The sequence below is a fragment of the Pithys albifrons genome, chromosome 14 (assembly GCF_047495875.1).
Source record: "Pithys albifrons albifrons isolate INPA30051 chromosome 14, PitAlb_v1, whole genome shotgun sequence".
Lineage (NCBI taxonomy): Eukaryota > Metazoa > Chordata > Aves > Passeriformes > Thamnophilidae > Pithys > Pithys albifrons.
Genome location: NC_092471.1, coordinates 19,581,717 through 19,601,290, shown reverse-complemented (window position 1 = coordinate 19,601,290; position 19,574 = coordinate 19,581,717). Strand labels below are relative to the sequence as shown.

Below are 19,574 nucleotides of genomic sequence, written 5' to 3'. Positions count from 1 at the left end.
TCAGCCTCTCCCCACAGGGCTTGTGCTCCAGTCCCTTCTCCAGCCTTGTTGCTCTTCTCTGGCCCCGCTCCAGCCCCTCAATCTCTTTCCTGACCTGAGGGGCCCAGAACTGAACACAACACTCCAGGTGTGGCCTCCCCAGTGCTGAGTCCAGGGGAAGGGTCACTGCCCTGGGCCTGCTGGCCACGCTATTTTTGATACAGGACAGGATCCCATTGGCCTTCTTGCCCACCTGGGCACACTGTTGGCTCATGTTGAGCTTCAATTAGTACTGTTTAAAGACTGAAATTCACTTTCCAGACAATTAAATGTGAATTTATTTGATGTTTGGGGTGAGTTTTGTGAGAAAGCTTAAAAATTACCTAATAGAATTTTTTAATTTATGAGGATGATTGATGAATTGTAAAGGGAGGGTTCCCTACTTAGGAAATCCTGTTCAGAACTGCCTGTAGCTCAGTGTATGCAGGATGTGTAACACAGAGTAGGGAGTGTATGAACTCAGAAGACACCTGTATTAAATTTTAAGCAGTGAGTTGAAAAAGAAAAAGCCCATTTAAACAAGATTGTTGTTGGTAATTAATGACATAATTGAATAGATGTATCTTTCTTTCCTGGTGTTTAATCCCCAGTGGTTTCTTTAGTGTTCTGTCTGTTTTTTTCCTCTTGCAGGTAGTAAGTTTTCTCCACACAGTGTTGCTGTGTGACAAGCTGGATTTTCGGACAGCTCTGGTTGTGTGTCCACTCAACACTGCCCTGAACTGGTTGAATGAGTTTGAGAAGTGGCAAGAAGGTTTGGAAGATGAGGAGAAACTAGAGGTACAAGGCTTACAAAGAGTTTCTTAAAAATGAAATAGCTGAATGGTTTACAAAACTGTGAAGCTCCACCACTCAAAATACAGGCTAAGGAATGTGAAAAATCTAATTGAATTAATAAGTCTTAAAGGTTTGTGCTGGTTTAAAGGTGAACCAGCAGGAGAAACAAACCCAACACCAAAGAGATTATATGTCAGAGTTACAAATTAATAACAATATTACAAGAAATGCAATGGCACAAAGAGAAATTGGGTTTAACCCCCAACCCCAGCAGTGTAACCCACCCCCTGGGGCACAAACACAGGGGGGTTTGGTGGCCCCTGTGCTGAGCCCCACATGGTTCCCTCGAGTCCAAAGGGAAAGGAAGGGACAAACCTGTTGGTGCAGATGATGGCACAGTCTGGTGGAGAGTGGTGGGCTCCTCCTGTCCAGGGTCTGCTCCTCCTCTGCATCCAACCAGTGGTCCCCAAGTCCCCAAACCCCAAGATTGTCTCCCCTGAGGTGCAGGTGGGAGCCCCCAGTCCCTCCCCCAGGGCAGGGAGTTCCACCCTGGGGGATCTGACTCTGGCAGTCAGGGGGGATTTTGGAATGGTTGCTGGCCCATGGGCAGAGCTGAGCCCTCAGGTGGGTGTGGAGGTGCCAAGGAGTCCCTGCAGGGCAGTTCTCCCAGCTCCTCTGCCAGGCTTCTTTCCCAGCCAGCTCCCAGCCTGAGGGCTCAGCTGTGCCCTGGGCAGCTGCTGCCAGTGGGCCCTTGGGAACAGTTGCTGGGCAATGGCCCAGAGGGTTTAGAATGCACAGCTTTGGGCACACCCACACAGGGAGAAACTGGTCCCAGCTGCTGAACTGGGACAAGGTGCCAGCAGTGTTCCAGTGTGTTCAGAGGCACTGCAGGCTGTTTCCCTGGGCAGGTGTGTGAGCTGGCCACGGTGAAGCGCCCCCAGGAGAGGAGTTACATGCTGCAGCACTGGCAGGATGAAGGAGGGGTGATGATCATCGGCTACGAGATGTACCGAAACCTGGCACAAGGCAGGAATGTGAAGAGTAGAAAACTAAAAGAAATATTCAATAAAGCTTTAGTTGATCCAGGTAAGTAAAAATTCATACATTTTGTGTATGTTGTACTTCCTTGTTTATGTATAAGAGCAAAGTAAATAAATTAAAACGTCAGGAAGATTGATCAAATTTTCTTTGTTGCCTTTTCTGAGTAACAGAAATTGCTGTTCAGAAACTCCCCCATCTACTTGTGTAAACAGATTTCTGTAACAGTCTTTTAGATCAAATACAGAAGTGACCTCAGGAATATATCCTGGAAACGTTTTTCCTGTTAAGTTTCTATTTTTGCTTCCATTGCTTTCTTTGCAAGGTGATTTGAGGTAACCTCAGGTTGGGCCCAAGGTTATTTTCACCTGCCTTTTTGGTACAACCACAAGCTGCTTTGTCCTTGATGGAAATCTACCACTGAGGGGGCAGCTACTCATTGAAAATCTTCCTTAGAAGTGTGAAAAAACAAGTGTTAATTACATACTAATGAAGCGAATGCAGATAAAGCACTTAATTATTTTTCCAGTCTTGAGAAACATGTCTGGTGTGAGCTGAGCTGAACTGAGCAAACTCACATCAACATGTATGGAAACACTTGAAAGTATTGCAAGTTAATATGACTGATCTTATCAGTGGTCACATAAAATAAGTAAGAATTTTAGGACTAGCAAGTTTCACCAAAATAGCAAGATTTCCCTCCTGATTCCCAACTGATAGCCAAGAGTAACTTAGTCATGCAGCTGCAGGTACACCTTAAAAACTGTTTTTAGAGGGTACCTTTGCTGTAGCTTCCAGATTTATTGGCATTTCTCTTTACATTGAGAATACAGACAGGTGGGTGGGGTAAATGGAGGTGGGTTTTGTTGGATTTTAATTAACTGACTGGACTTTACATCGACACTGTGTGATTGGTTTTCCTTTTTCTGTTTTCCTTGTTGATAACTGTACTTGGTGACCTTGATTTTGTGAAGTTCCAGTTAATAGTAGGGCTGTGAATTTTGTTCCAACAGATAGGGAGTTTATTCTAATGGAAAAAATATCTTGGTGATTGTTGGGATTGACCAAGTGGAATTGGCATCTCCAGCTCTGCAGGAAGCCCTGTTGGAGCAGCTCAAACATTAATTAATTTTCTGCCAACTAAATCATAGAGTTGCTGTGGAGTCAGGGAAGCTCAAGTACAGCAGCTGGTGGGCTATTTTTGTGGCCATGTCGATTCCACACCCATTATTTAAGCAGTGAAGGAAATGCCCTTCTCCCTACTGTGTTTTTTGACTCCTCCTAAAGCTGTAGTTACTAAAAACAAACAGAAAACCCCACTAAGCAAGAAACCAAAACAAAAGATTCAGTGGAGGGGAACCCCATGCTGTCAGTGTCTCTGGTTTGCTCAGGACATTGCTGCATTTGTTGTGAAAATACTGTGAGGAAAGTCAGAGCCAGAGAAGGAAAGTGTGAGTTGCTGCCTCCTGGTGACAGGACAGGAACTTGGTGCTCTGGGTGGGTCTGTTCTAGGGCAGTGAGGAAATTAAATGTGATGGATTTTTGTGGATTTTTTTCCCTTGTGGAAAGTGAACATGAAACCCCCTGTTTTATTCCCTTCTTGGGCTACTGGATTGGTAGGATGGAATCAGACCATGAGGAAAATCAACCTTGAAACAACTCCACAATTGTTCTCATAGAATGTACAATCTTTAAGGTTGGAAAAGACCTCCAAGGTCAAGTGCAACCTGCAGCCAAGTGCCCTCTAACCCATACCATGAAGTGCCACATCTTGTGCTTGGAACACCCCATGGTGTGCACTCCCCACCTGCCTGGGCAGCCCTTCCAGTGCCTGACCAGCCACACTTTCCAGGAAGGAATTCCTCCTGATGTCCAGCCTGAACTTCCCCTGGCACAGCGTGATGGCATTTCATGTTCCTTCATGCTGCTGCAGATCTTCCTCTGTTTTAATGAATTGCAGAAAGGCAGAAGTGTCTGTCTGTTGTCATCCATTGGGTTTTGGAGCCATTTGGACTGGCTAAATTGGTGAATAAGGTCATTGCAAGAGTTCTTGGTGGATCAGCATGGACAGAGCAGCTGGCAGGATGAGGGTTGGAAGGGAAGTGCTGCCTTACTGCTGGGACTGCAGAGAGCAAAGAAAACCTTTGTCCCTGGGAGCATTTTCCATTTAAAACACTGCAAATTGGTATTTGAGTGCTGATTTAATGCTGTGTCTGGTCCAGGCCAACCCTGCTGGGGTGGGACATACACAGCAAGTCAAAGCTTGTGTTGCACTGGGGAGGGGCCAGAGGGGGAAGGTTTAGCCAAAGTTTATGGGTGGAGAGCTGAGTTCATTAATTTTATTTATTAATGGCAGGATTATAAACACATGCAGAGCCCCAAATGGTTGTGCAGGATGTTTTGTGCCACTGCTGAGGTGTTGGTGGGTTGTGCTTTGCTTGCAGCACTTCAGTGACTGGGTACTTTTTATAAGTGTTGCTACTATTAAAAACTCCTTTACTGTTTAACTTGAAAGCTGCTCTTCAACTGGCAGTTGTATAAAGTTCTTGTAGACTCCAGGGGAGCAGAACTGTGTGTCTGTATCTCTGTGTATCCATCCTTTTTATATTTCAATATATTAACGTGCAAACACAGTAGGATAAGAAGATGAAAACTGATTTTTGAGGAAAGATTGCAGGAGTGAGGTTTTCTAGCCTAGGAAAAAGGACAACTAAATGACAAGTTTTCTCTCATCTAAGAGCTGGGTATTGAAAGGAGTGTTATCAGTTATTTTTGTCATCAGTTGGCAAAAGGAAAGGGCAGAGTTTATACAGATTTGCAGCAGAAATTATTTAAATTGGTGTCACTGCACAGTGTTTTAGCAGGAGAACAGAGTCTGTGATGTTCCCCACTTCTGTCAGGGAGGATTTGTCTGTCCCTCTCTCCTGACCCTTGTCTCAGATGGAGAAAGTGGACTAATGATCCCTGGAGATCCCTTTAAGTTTTACATTCCTTCATAATATTTGGAGGAATGTTCTGTCTATAGTGACTCCCATTTGTGTTTTCAAGAAAAAAACCACAAATTTAGGAAAATCCCTGCTGCTGAATTGGAGCCAAGATGTTAGTTCAAGGTACAGAGCTACAAGCCTGCCAAACAAAGCACAAATAAGTGTCCTAAAATAGGGTTTTTTCCCTATTTTTACTGTCATTCACTTACCTAAACAACAGGGTTTGAGGTGTTTTTAAATTTGTTTTTATAACTTCATGTTAATGAATCACAATCTTTAATGAAACAAAGACAGGAGAAAGGATCTGTCACTATTTGAGGTGGTTCTCTGCAGAGGACTTTGTGTGTGGCCACTCAGTTTTCTCACTGTCAAAACAGAGAAGGTACAAAGACTGTGAAATAATGTGGGGAAATGTTTCTGTGGTGGGTGTGTAAATTCAGAAATCAGAAGGCTTGGACAAGCCTAAGTGTGTTCAGAATTCCTGTGTGGGTTTTCAGATTTGTCTTCTAGACAAGGCTCAAAAGTCTGCTTCTTTTCTGCTTGGAAAGAAATATTTTCTGGATTTCTGTTGCTGTGTAAGATTCAAATCCCTTTCTGGCCATTAAAATGGCACAATTAAGGTGACTGGCACTGATGAGTCCATGTGAGTGATCAGAAGTGTAATTAATTCTCTGCTGTTGATCACTGCCCCAGAATTACTTTTCTTGCAGTTGAAATTCAGTCTGAGGAAAACTGTTCTTGGTAAGTTACAAAAGATTGAGTTGTCCTTGCTGAGGGACCCCCCTTTGGCACCCCAAATACTGTCCTTTTTAGAGCTGAACCAGCTCATGGCTCTTCCTGGAGCATCAGCTTGTCCTCGCTGACTTTGGGGTCTCAGGTTTAGAGCTGGTAAAACACTCATTCCAAGTAACTAGTTGGATCCTGGAATATCTTTTACTACTCCTTTCACAGAAGGAGCTTCCAGAAATTGCCCCAAATCTGAAAACAATTAGGGTATGTAAGTCTGTTCTGCCAAGTTTGGTATTACTTACCTTAAACCCCAAATTAGAAGACTTAATAAGTTTATTAGAGTTGCTTTGCCTGTTGTGGAATTATATTTTGGTGTGGTTCTGACATTCCTGATGCAAATCATGTACAAGTCTGGTTTTATCTCTGAGGACCATTCTGAGGTGACTTTCAGCTACAGGGTAACAATTCCCTTGTCTGTAATTCCAATGACATTGGGTTGTGTTTCATCTGATCAAGACTTCTGATTGTGCTGTGTGTCCCTATTGACACTGACCTGTTGCCTTAATTAACAATTACAGGTGGGATGAATTTTGGTGGGTTTGGGTTCACCTGAGTGTCAGCAGGTGGCAGCCTAAAGCTGGAGGGAAGGAATAGTTTTCCAGAGGTTTGGCAGGGTGGGTGGAGGTACATGAACACACAGCTGTAAGGACAGACCATTTTAACAGGAATACATTCCAAAGGTGTATTTAATCCTTCCCAGGAAGACTTCACAAGTGGTTTACCAGAATGGGACTCTGAGTGCTTGTGCAAAGGCTGAGTGAGAACCCAAGTGGTGCTTAAAAACCCCACCATAAAAAAAACCCTTTAATAACATCAGTGGAACAGATTTTGTGTTGTTCAGGCTGTCAGTTGTTTCTTTGTGGTTACAAAATAAGGGAGAGATCTAATATTATTTCTTTCCTAGGCCCTGACTTTGTGGTTTGTGATGAAGGACACATTCTGAAAAATGAAGCATCTGCTGTCTCCAAGGCAATGAATTCTATTCGGTCTAGGAGAAGAATAATTCTCACAGGAACACCACTGCAAAATAATCTTATAGAATGTGAGTAGTTGTCTGGTTTAAGAAGTGTTTATTTCCTTGATTGTACTTTAGTCTGTCAGCAAGATAAAAATAGGTTTAGTTCGATTAGGAGGAAAGAATATGTTATGGGTTCCCCTAGGTGGGCCTAGATTTGGGCTCTGAAGTCTGGACTAGGCTGAAGCTGTCAGCTGACTTGAGCTGGGCTGAGCCAACAGCTGACCTCTTCTAGCCAGTAACTTTGTATTCCATACCACATTATGGCATCATCTCCAGGGCAGTAGGAACCAGTGTGGGAGTGGTTAAGGCAGTCACTTCTCAGCCTCCTCTTGGGAGGACGCACGATGCTGTCCCGGGGGGATGGAGAGGACCAGGCCCACCACTGGCTCACAGGGTACCTCAGGAAAGTAAAATGTGTTGTTCTGGGTCTCTCCTTTCTGCTTGAGTTTGTCTCCCTGGGGAATAAGCTTCTTCTTAAGTAATGTGTAGTTAAGACAGTAGAATTTGTGTGTTCGTTAAGAAGTTGAGGTGGGGAACTTGTTGTTGCAGACTTGTGTGAGTGAATATTTGTACTCTCTTCTAATTGTCTCTTTCTTTCTGTGAAAAATATATGTAGATTTAGTATAAATGCAGTTTGAAGTGTTTTTTTTTCCTTTCCCCTCTCTTTTCCTCCCTTTCCCTGGTGTTAGGAGGGAGGCTTTTCTCCCTGTGCTTGGGGGGTTGGCAGTTGCTTATCTCAAACCAAGAATCTGATACAGTGAAGCTGCTGTGAGGTCTCTGAATCTTTATTTCCATATGACACATTAATTTTCTGTTTGAATTAATCCCAGTACTGTGCTTTCCTCTCTGAACAACTCAAGTGTGATCTTTTTGTCCTAGATCACTGCATGGTTAACTTCATTAAGGAGAATTTGCTGGGTTCCATTAAGGAGTTCCGGAATCGGTTCATCAACCCCATCCAGAACGGGCAGTGCGCGGACTCCACCCTGGCCGATGTCAGAGTGATGAAGAAACGTGCACACATTCTCTATGAGATGTTGGCTGGATGTGTTCAGGTGAGAGCACCCAAAGGCCTCTCAGCTTGTTCTCTCAGAGCTCCATTAACTCTTTTGACTTGGATATTTTTGCTGATTCTCAGATCTCCGCGTTATTTGTTGTGACTAGAAAAACTTGCACTGACACTTGAATAAAACCCAAGGAATTTGTGTGTCCTGAGCAGGACATACATATGTGTTAGACAATACAGGTGTTTCCTGGTGGAAATTTCATGGTAGAGAAAGTCATTAGTTGCTTTGAAATATTCTTAATATAATTCAATATGCATGTGTAAAGAATACACATTTAAAAACTCAGCTGCCTTAAAAGCTGCACAGAAAGTTGGTGATCTGCAGTTTGTCACTTGGTTATGAATTCCTCTTTTTTCTGATCTAAGAGAATCAGAACAATGGGGAAGAGCAGAGAAAGAAAATTATTCCAAAAGGGTGAAGAATTTGTTATCTTAAGAACCTTAGATTACAAAAACAAGGCAAAGCTGCCTGAACTTCCAGAAAAAGGGCTTAAGTCCTTGCCCTTCAGTTAAGCTGCACCTTCTGGGCCATCAGCAGGATGTTCCTGCTTTTGTGCTGTCCAAAGCTTTCCAAAGTGTGACACCCTGCAGGCACAGGATGCCTCCCCCTGGCTGGGCAGGTGTTGGTGGCTGATTCGAGTCCACGTGAGCATGAGCTGGGTGAGAATGCCATGGTGGGACAGTCCCACAGGCAGGGAAACAAGTTATGGCAGTGTAAAAGACCTCCTATCATAGAATCTTGGAAATAGGAACAGTACTGAGAGCACAGTAATGCATAATTCTGTACAGCAGTACAGGGAGACAGAATGGGAGAGGAGCATAAACAGCAAGTAAATGTTACGTGTGTTCAGATGCCACGTTTGTGCAGCACTGGGCAGGTCCTGTCTGTGCAGGGCAGCTCTTCCCTCTGCCATTGAGCTACTGGATAATTTCCTTGCAGGAAAACTGCTCTGTTGCCAGAGGATGTTGTCAGGAGCCTTGCAGTGTCCCATGGGAGCTGCCTGCAGGCTCCTGCCCCTGGGGGTGTCCTGCAGGATAACCAGGGACTGCAGCACAGCACAGGAGGGCAGCTCTGGGCAGGGCCACCTCACTCCTCAGAGTACAGTGGTCTCTGATCAGGATCAATATAACACTGGCTCAAGGCAGGGTAGAGAGGTGTAGACTCTCTAAGAGTCAAAAAAAATGAAAATAGAAGTAAAATCTGTATTGCCCCAAGCATCAGAAAACTCCAGAGTGGGAGTTCCCCCTGTGATACAAACATTGATATCAGCTGCTTGACTTAGCCATGCTTTCACAGAGAAAGGTTTTAGTACTTTCACTTCAATACTTAAGTATTTCACACTGCTTGACATGCTTTCACCCAAAAACATTTAATATTCTAAAAACACCCATAAAAACAGTTCCCAGAGCAGCTGGAGTTGCAGTCAGCTTTGCCAGGAACTTGGAACTGGACGTGGGGTTAACAGGTCATAGACTTTTGCCTACCCAGCTACACTGAGTAGGTACAATGGGTTCCTGCTGACAGGGCCTGTAATTGGGTTGTATTCTGTGGGTTATTTTTTCTCCCTTTGTGGTTGGAAAGCTTCTGAATCATTGCAGTTTATCCATTTGTCACTGGAGATGCCAAGGGTTCTTTAGCTCTGGGGAGTGTTTTTCACCTTTCTGTGACTAAAGCAGAGTCTGTGCAATTGCAGAGGAAGGACTACACAGCACTGACCAAATTCCTGCCCCCCAAGTACGAGTATGTCCTGGAGGTTCGCATGACTCCCATCCAGTGCAAGCTGTACCAGTATTACCTGGACCATCTCACAGGTGTGTGCCCACCCTTCTCTCTGGGCTCTTATTAGGGGCATTTTACCATGTTGGTGGGTTGGGGGTTTATGTGTGTTACTGGCACTACAGGTGTATTTTGCTGCTTTCCTGCAAGATTTCCTTTAGCTCCTGACACTTGAATTGTAGCAAAACATTTGGGCTTTTTTGAGAAAGAAGAATATTTGTTATCTCTTAACAGCAGCCCACCATCAGGTTTTGGATCATAGGTACTTCTTCCTTTTCTAAATATAAAATATAATTGATTTAATGTCTTACTCTATGCAATTGATTTAGTGTCTTACTCCATATAATCGATTTAATGTCTTACTCCAAAAAATTGATTTAATGTCTTACTCCAAAAAATTGATTTAGTGTCTTACTCCATATAATTGATTTAATGTCTTACTCCCCTGAAAAACAAGGTATTGACTGCAAGAGGAGAGTAGGAGAATACAGAATTGTGTTCTGGTGTAAGCACTGCCAAGCCCTGCAGTCCCTGCTGCCTCTGTGCCAGCTGAAGATGCTGCTTGTCAAATATTGGCTCTTTGGTGGACCTGTCTCTTCTTTCCCTCTCAAAACCCCTAAGTCTGAGTTTCACAGTGACTGTGCTTTTTATCAGCTTTCAGGGAGATCTTGACTTGTCTGTCTTGGAAATTTGCATCTTTCACAAAAAAAAGCAAATTTCTTTAATTGAAAAGGTGTATAAGAGAAAAAATACAACCCTAAAATGTGTCACTGTGGTCACTGCCTTAGAGATGAGCCACTGCAGCCTGTAATTTGAGTTTATCAGGGTACTGAGATGTCAGCATGTCCCAGTGACACTCACACTGTGGGAAGGGTCATCTCCAGGAGCTCCTGGGGAGGTTGGCTGAGCCTTTGTGCTTCTCACAGCCACGTCCCTCAGCTGCAGCTCTCGGGTTCTGGAGCAATTCTGGGTTTTTAAATACCATTTATAATAATTGAATGAATGAATTTCATAGTCAAGAATGTTTAAGGCACTGCTGGTAGGATTTTGTGTAAAGCATGAAGGAGGAATTCCCTTTCTGTAGTGGTTACAGAATGTCCTACATGCTCAGCTGGGCCAGTTAATTATTTTATTTTTTTTTGCACTTGTTAAACTACCTGCCTTAAAATGTCTATTGCTGAGGAATTTTTTTAATCATATTTTCCTGTTCAGGTTATTCTCTAGTTTAGTTACTAGAAGGATGAATTGTATCTCACTTTATAGCAGTGTGGAATTTGCTGTGTTAACACCTTTAGATTCTGGAGAGTGCAGTTTCTGACCTCCCAGGTAAACTGCCAGTTCATGGCCATAGTTCTGCTTTCTGTTGCCTCCATTTAGTTCAGTTATAAAGAGTTTTAAAAGTCTGTAGGACTTTTTAAGTCAAAACTTGCTGATGGCAACTTTCCCTGGGACAGCTCATGGTGAGGAAAGTCAGTTCTGAGGATTCCTGTTCTTACAATTCCATTTCCCAAAGCACAAATGGGAAGATACTCCAAGCTGTATAATTAGAACATACTTTGTAGATGTTTAGAGAGATTATCTCATATGTTGAGCAAATACACCAAGTAAGTTTTGTGCTTGTTTTTTTGTAGACACCTGATGATTGCAGTGCAATAAACACTCTTTTTTTGCAGGTTTACCTTAAATTACCACATAATAAATATTCAGAACTATCTCTTTCAGGAGCCTAATGTGATGCTTAATGAGAAATCAAGACTAGAAAAAAGAAATTTAACTCTCTGAACATTGTTACTGCTTTGCACTGATCTGTGTTTGGACAATGAACAAATAAACTGGGCTTTTTTTTGGGTTTTTATTGTAGCAGAAAACTGCAGCACTACAAGTCATTAAATAAAGGGAGCTAAAAATTGTAAGCCAAATTATTGAAACCTTAAAGGCCAATGTTATTTTGTGTTTTCCACCTTGGGCTGCTGTTACAAAACCCAAACAGACAGGGATGTCTTTTTAAGAGGATTTGGAGTTATTCCTGTACTGGGGAGAAATGTGCTTTTATGTAAAAATGTAATCATGTTTCTTATTATCAAGAAAAAGGGGAAAATCTAATTTTGACAACTTTAACTAGGAAAAAAAAATGCCTGTGACTGAGTAATTCGAGCTCTTGTACAAGAGATGTTCCAACATGATGTGCATCTGGAAAGAACCCTCAGTGCTGCACTGAGGGGTGTTCAAAGGGGGAGCAGAATGTGGCAAACTCCCTCTAAAACCTGGACTTTATTGGCAGGTGTAGGTGGTGGCAATGAAGGTGGAAGAGGCAAAGCTGGAGCTAAACTCTTCCAGGATTTCCAGATGTTGAGCAGAATCTGGACTCACCCTTGGTGTTTGCAGCTGGACTATATTAGCAAAGAAAATAAGGTAAATTAGATATATCAAAATACTCTCTATTGAGAACTTTCCAAAGAAGCTTTGCCAAACTCTAGGTAAAGTTTCATCAAATTAATGGAAATCTTGGTTGCTGTGAGGTAACTTTGCTGCTGGTTTTGTCATGTTTTTCTTTCTGGGTATGTTGTCATTCTTAAAACATTTCCCAAAGCAAACCCTTTGTAGAACTCACCATTGTTTAAATGAAGAATAAGCAGATGACTAAAGGTTTAATAAAAGGTTTTGGATGAACATACTTAATAATTTCTGGTTTTTCTCTTTTGAGGGCTATTTTGATGAAGACAGCATGGATGACTTCATAGCTTCAGATTCAGAAGAAACTTCAATGAGCTTAAGTTCTGATGAATATTCAAAGTAATTGGGCTTTTCTTTTGTTTGTTGGATTTATTTCCCTAATAGAACTGAAGTGATTCCTATAAAAGGGAATGTTTTGTGTTTTATGTATCTGTTGGAATATGTTCTCTAGCAGTGGAATTTAAAAAAAAAATAACAGGGTGTTTAATGGTTTTTTAGGAAAAAAAAATCCAAGGGGAAAAAGGTGAAGAAAGAGTGTAGCTCAAGTGGAAGTGGCAGTGACAATGATGTTGAAGTCATTAAAGTCTGGAATTCAAGATCTCGTGGAGGTGGAGAAGGGAATGTAGAAGATCTTTCCAACAACCCTTCTTCAACCAAGTCAGATGAAGGTGAGTGTAATACAGAAGGAAACAAAGGTAAGGAGAGAGCACTCAGGAATTCTGCTGTGTTGCAGGATGGCAGATTCCTTAATTCCACACTTACAGCTCCTGCTCCTCCTAATTCTGCTCATCCTGCAAAAACAAGGGGCCTCAGTTTGGAACTTGGGGCTCCTGTGGCAGGGAGGCTGCACAGTGATTTTTTTAAATTCAAAACTATACAATTATATAAAGTTAACAGAGGAGCTGTGCTGATTTTCGTCCTCTTTTAACATAAACATTAGTAGGAAGATCAAGAAATACACATTTGTTGCACCTGGAATTGGATGTTGAGCAGGGAGATAAAATGCACAGGAATACAAACCCTTCTAGAAGGTTGTTATTTAAACTTCTTACAGCTGCACATTTCATTTTTGGGTTTTTTTAACAGTCTGGATTTTGTCTTGTGTCTGGTATCATGGAGGTGATTTTCTGATTCTGTCACTTCATGTGTGTCCAGTGATTCTCCCTGAGTAATTCAGTTTTTGGGAGACATTTGAGGTGAGAATTCTGGGGTTTTTTGGCCCCATACTGGTGACAAATGTACTGTAAACATATAGAAGGAGGAGTGTATGTATGTGAGACACACACAGGGATGAAATGTGTTAATTACATTATAGACAGGGTGAGTTTCTGTCTCTGGATCACTTAAATGTTTACCTCTCTTGCAGCCTTGGAATTGCTAATGGTGCAAATGCTGTTTTTCTCTGTCTCTTTAACTCTTTTCACACCAGTTACATCTAATCATGGGGAAACAATTCTGTTCAGACATCTCAAAGCATTAAAATGGAGACCATGTTTTTATCTTTATCTTTTTTTAGGCAAAGCTACATCCTCTTCCAACCCTGGCAGCCCAGCACCAGACTGGTACAAAGATTTTGTCACTGATGCAGATGCTGAAGTGTTGGAACATTCTGGCAAAATGGTTCTTCTCTTTGAAATCCTTCGGATGGCAGAGGAGCTTGGAGACAAAGTGTAAGGCAGTTCTAGACATGTTACTGATGACCTTATCAATGTGTTAATCTGACAGTGTTCTCCATTCCCTCTTCATTTTGCTCTGGCTGTTTCTGAAGCAAATGTGTGTATGTTACACTCCTTTTTGTCAGGGAGTTTTCCCACACATGGTCAAGACTCCACCAAACTCTGCCTGTGTCTAGAAGGGCTGTTTGTCTCAAAGGTCATATCAGAGGGAGGAGGGAAATAAAACCAAGCAGTACAATAATTCAGATGCCTTCAGAGATGAATTTTGTGTTTCCCTGTCCCTGTTTCCAGCCTGGTGTTCAGCCAATCCCTGATATCTCTGGATTTGATAGAGGATTTCCTGGAGCTGGCTAACAGGGAGAAGTCTGACAGAGATAAGCCTCCTATCTATAAAGGTGAGTGTCTCCCTGAACAACTGCAAAGCTCACAACTCTTTTACAAGTCTCACAGGGAACAGAGGTCAGTATTGCAGGGCTGAAGTTGGCAGGATTAGTGTCTCCCCTGCAGGTGGGCTCTGCTGTCCCATCATGGACTCATCTCTCATTTCATCACAGAATCACAGAATGGATTGGGTTAGAAAAGCCCTCCGAGATCATCGAGTCCAACCCTTGGTCCAACTCCAGTCCCTTTACCAGATCATGGCACTCAGTGCCACGGCCAAGCTCAGTTGAAAAACCTCCAGGGATGGGGAATCCACCCCCTCTCTGGGCAGCCCATTCCAATGCCTGAGCACTCTCTCTGCAAAGAATTTTTTCTGATCTCCAACTTCAATTTCCCCTGGCAGAGCTTGAGCCCATCGTGCCCCCTTGTCCTATTGCTGAGTGCCTGGGAGAAGAGACCAACCCCCACCTGGCCAGAACTTCCCTTCAGGCAGTTCCAGACAGTGCTGAGGTCACCTCTGAGCCTCCTCTTCTCCAGCCTGAACACCCCCAGCTCCCTCAGCCTCTCCCCACAGCACTTGTGCTCCAGTCCCTTCTCCAGCCTCGTTGCTCTTCTCAGTTGGGTTGGAAGAGACCTCTGAGATCATCAGTTCCAACCCTTGATCCAACCCCACTGTGATCACCAGCCCAGGGCACTCAGTGCTGGTGATCACAGTGGGGTTGGATCAAGACATGGTGGATTCTCTGTCCCTGGAGGTGTTTCAGAGGACACTCAGAGCCACATCCAGTCCCTTCTCCAGCCTCGTTGCTCTTCTCTGGCCCCGCTCCAGCCCCTCAATCTCTTTCCTGACCTGAGGGGCCCAGAACTGAACACAGCACTCCAGGTCCTGCATCATCCCTGCTTGTTGCAGCCTAAGCAGCTGAAATGTTCCTCAGCTGAGGGGAGAGGAGGCATTCTGCTGAATCCTGTGTAAAAGTGATGTTACATGCTGATCTGATTCTGATCCTTCCTCCTGGGAGAGCTGAGGGAAGAATGAGGGTACTTCAAACCAGCATGTAAAGTGTGGAAAATGTGAATTTATTTGTAGGGCAGTAGATTGGCCTATAGATTTCATAAGGGAGCAAGTATTGAGTTAATTATTACCCTGGTGGTGCTCAAATGCCAAGGAGTTTCTCACTCATGCTCTGCAGAGGATGTTTTCCTGTTTATTCCAAGATGTTCCCAGAGCTCCTGATGATCCAGTTGATCCCTATGTGGAGTTTCAGTTCCCACTAACTGTGGACTGAAGAATTCCTTCAAGTCTGCCATGCCTTTGAAGTGTCTCTGCACCTGTTCCATGTGTTTGCAGTCAGGAATGAGGGAGGTGGCTCAGGGACGGGCACAGTCACCTGCAGATCTCCAGGATCTCCCTCTCACAGGGTGGTTGTTTCTGGCTGTTGCTTCCTTTTCTGAGCTTTTGTCACCTTCAGGTGTTACAAACTGTTTGGGGTTTGGGGAGTCTGTGCCTTTGGTCTGAGATAATGCCTTAAGGAGTGGCTTTTTTCATGTGTGGTAGTTCTGGTAAGGAATTAGATTGTGTATCATGGTAAGATTCACCACACAGAGCCCTTCCTGACATAACTCAGCAATCTGTTTCTCATAGTGGATTGAATAATTCTGTCTCCAAAAATGCTGTTTCCTCTGTAATTGATGCCTCAGTGGTGGTAGTTTTGAGTACACACACCTTGATGGCCAAAGACAGTGGAAGGTTACTGGGGAAATCTTCCATCAGCTGCAGTTTTTTTCTCCAGTGTGGCAAAAGAAGTTGCTGTAACACTCACAAAGTAATTAAAGGTTTTTGTGAGTTTCAGTCTTAAAATTATTACAGCTTGACTTTTGGAATCTCCCTTGGAGCATTTCCTTACAAATACTGTTGTGTGGGAGAGCCTGACTTACAGAAATGCTTCAACGTGGAGCTCCACAGATCAGTGGAGAAGGACAGTTAATGCCAAAGATTAGATGGAACTGCAGCCACATGTAACTACTGTGTAAAATTAACTCTGGCTGCAAGTTAAGGCACCCCTGCAAATGTGTATGTGCAAGTAGAACAGTGAGAAATAAGAGGAACAAACCCCCAAAAGACATATTTTTTCAAATTTTTCAAATGCTTCAATTTCAGTTTAAGCCCAGAACATTTTTTATAGATTTCTGTCTTTACATTCCAATCTGTATAAAACTGCTTTGAGGAGTTTGATTTAATATCAATTGTTCTTTCTGTAGAAAAACAAAACAAAAGAAGAAATGGGTAAAGATAGATACTGGATACTTTCTGCAGGGTAATATGATATGGGTATTTATTTTATTCTGGTTTTGAATAATTTTAGGCATTAACTTGCTTAGGGTTTGTACCAGCTGTTGAAGGCTTGTGGATGACCATTGTAATCACAAATGCAGTTGCTGTTCCCTCCTGTCAGGATGGATATTGTATATTTTGTTATGCAGACTCTACCACAGAAGGGCCATGGCAAGAACCTGTGTCCTGCAAAAATGTTGTTATCTTGAATAATAGCATCAATAATAATGTTCTCCTTTGTCAGATTAGTGTATTTTATATTCTTGATTTGTTCTTGCTACTTGGAGAGCTGAGTATGTGCAGTGTTACTGGTTCCTCACACCCCCAGCAGGTTCATAATTTCACTGTTCTTCTGTAGGTGAGGGAAAGTGGTTCAGAAACATCGATTACTATCGCTTGGATGGCTCCACTACAGCTCAGTCCAGGAAGAAATGGGCTGAAGAATTCAATGATGAAACTAATATCAGGTGAGGTCTTTTCTGATACAGAGGTTTTATTTTCCCCCTTTTCTTCCCTATTTCTTTGTTACTTGTATTAGCTTAATGACCTTAGGGACAGGCAAATAATTATCACAGTGTTGTCAGAATTTGCACAGAAAATGTGCAGCAATATCTTACTGACTTCTTTAGATCAGTTGTATTTGTACTACTCAGTACTTGTTCAGTGTTTCCATGCTGTTCTCACAGTTCTTGGGACTGTAACCAATTTAAAACAGAGAAAATATTTTTATTACAATTACTTAAAAGGATATAAGGACCACGCAGGTCAGAGCCTGTGGGGTCTGGCCAAGGGACAGCTGTCCCTGGGGCTCCCTTTCCCGTCTGCAGAACTGTCTCTCAGTCACCCACTGCTTATCCAAGGTGAGACTTGGAATTCACATTTGGATAGAGAGGTATCACCCTGTACAAGTTCAGTGAAGTTAAAGAGCTTCACCTTGCCATGTCTGTTTACAAAATAATTATGTAGTTATGTTGCAGTCATTTGTAATGGGCAGGGAAAAAAGAAGTAAACTAATTCAATGTTATTATCTTTAAATAGTTTATTCTGTCAGATACCTGTCAAGAACTGATTCCAAGTTGAAGCTGAGAGTGATGGCATAAAAAAAAGGCAGATAAATCAGAGACAGTGTCATTCTGGAGTTATCCTGAAAGTTTGCAGGCCAGGAAACAGTTTCAATGGCAACACATTGCCTGTTTAAAATTATGGTTTATTTTGATGTCACTAATTTCATTAGAGCTTAAAAGTGCAAATCCCAAAGTTTTTTCTTCCCCTCCAGTCCTTAACAGTTGGTTTGCAAAAGCCCTGGATCTGTATTTTTGGGAGTGTATCTTTGGCTACAAGTGTTGTTCTTGTAAAAGCTGCATCTGTTTTATGCTTAATCCATTATTTTAATGAAGTTTTTGAGTTATTTCAGTGCATGAACAACTCCATAGTAACACGGCAACACAGGAACAGTAATTGCTTTCCAAAATACTCAGATTTTGCCACTCTTCTGTGTTCCAGAGGCCGCTTGTTTATTATATCCACCAAAGCAGGTTCCCTTGGAATCAACCTGGTGGCTGCCAACAGAGTCATCATCTTTGATGCCTCCTGGAACCCCTCGTACGACATCCAGAGCATCTTCAGGGTGTATCGCTTTGGGCAGACCAAGCCCGTGTTTGTGTACAGGTTCCTGGCTCAGGTAGGTTCTGCCTGGTGTCCTTGTGGGCTTTCACCCTGCAGGTTAATTTGTGACCTGTCCCTGTGTGCACTGGTGTTGGAGGCTGCAGTGACATGCACAGATCTGTCATTTTCCACCCCTGATTTGGCCACCGAAGCTGCTCTTGAAGGAAGAAATGGTCAAATGACTAACGACTGAAATCATTCCCTGTTAAGCCCACCTCATCTGACACCTTGGGTAACACACATTCTGGAATTCCAGCAGTGGTTTACACATCCAGACTCAGAATAGGAGTCTCAGCTTTTTTAATTTTCAGGCCACTAAAAATTCTGGGTGGAGCAGACCCTCTGGAGGATGGTGGTTTTTAGGGAAGAGCCTTGCCCAGTGCAGGTGCCTCCTGCAGACCCTGATCTGTGTGGCCCTGATGGTCCCACTGGAATGAAATCAGAGGGACACAAAGAAATCTTTATAAAAGGCATCCACTCATGAGTTGAAAACTTGTATCACACCCTGCACATATTAAGGGTGTGTAATTATTCTGATGGACACTGATCTGGGCTTTATTTAAGTGTAAGGCCATGATTTCTGTTAGGAATTATCTTGCTTAATGTTCCAGTTCTTCAGGTGTTCAGAGGAGCCTGAAGACCTTTTCCCAGTAACAGCACCTCACCCTTGATCAAGTCACTATTTCCATGCCAACTGTCTGTAACACGTTACTTCAGAAATGGGTTTTCTCTTCAGCCTTCAGTCTGTTATTGCAGTTTTCTATGTGCACTTTTGAACTGTTGATACCCTTTTTAAATTAGGCTGTTCAGAACAGGCTGTGCTGTTCTCATCCCTCTCAGTCATCACTTTTTTGCAAAAAATAAGTAATTTTCCTTTTTTCATCAAAGATCTAATTTTTTTCCTCCACAGCTGTGACAAATTAGACTTGACTGCTTCCCATCCCCTCTCCCCTGCCCCACAGTGACATGGTATCTGTCTGCTTTTTTACAGGCTGCTCAAGGCAGCAAAATAAGGTACATGCTGTGAAAATTGCTGGGTTTTGGTCATAACCCTGTTTGGGGGATTGCAGCAAAACTGGATCTCTTAAAAACCACTATTGACAGAACACTTTTCCTACTCCAGTCAGCAGCTGGATGACATCTGTCCCATACACCATCCTTGCAGTGGGATGACATCTGTCCCATACACCATCCTTGCAGTGGGATGACATCTGTCCCCTACACCATCCTTGCAGTGGGATGACATCTGTCCCATACACCATCCTTGCAGTGGGATGACATCTGTCCCCTACACCATCCTTGCAGTGGGATGACATCTGTCCCATACACCATCCTTGCAGTGGGATGACATCTGTCCCATACACCATCCTTGCAGTGGGATGACATCTGTCCCCTACACCATCCTTGCAGTGGGATGACATCTGTCCCATACACCATCCTTGCAGTGGGATGACATCTGTCCCATACACCATCCTTGCAGTGGGATGACATCTGTCCCATACATCATCCTTGCAGTGTTTGCTGCCAGCAGGTTTTTTGTTTATTTGTTAGGAAAGGTCTTTTGGGTTCTTTGTCGGA

General features: G+C 43.0%; 1 protein-coding gene across 3 annotated transcripts in view; it reads left to right on the top strand.

The window, feature by feature from the left end:
- ATRX (ATRX chromatin remodeler) overlaps window positions 1-19,574 on the top strand; it is a 92,102-nt gene that overhangs the window by 58,160 nt on the left and 14,368 nt on the right. For all 3 annotated transcript variants that reach the window (XM_071569534.1, XM_071569533.1, XM_071569532.1), the window contains 12 exons: window positions 670-816; window positions 1,722-1,899; window positions 6,532-6,669; window positions 7,525-7,700; window positions 9,406-9,523; window positions 11,770-11,900; window positions 12,193-12,281; window positions 12,441-12,610; window positions 13,459-13,612; window positions 13,910-14,013; window positions 16,690-16,798; window positions 17,835-18,012. In XM_071569534.1, the coding sequence (XP_071425635.1) occupies window positions 670-816; window positions 1,722-1,899; window positions 6,532-6,669; window positions 7,525-7,700; window positions 9,406-9,523; window positions 11,770-11,900; window positions 12,193-12,281; window positions 12,441-12,610; window positions 13,459-13,612; window positions 13,910-14,013; window positions 16,690-16,798; window positions 17,835-18,012 (1,692 nt within the window). The remainder of the gene's footprint in view (window positions 1-669; window positions 817-1,721; window positions 1,900-6,531; window positions 6,670-7,524; window positions 7,701-9,405; window positions 9,524-11,769; window positions 11,901-12,192; window positions 12,282-12,440; window positions 12,611-13,458; window positions 13,613-13,909; window positions 14,014-16,689; window positions 16,799-17,834; window positions 18,013-19,574) is intronic.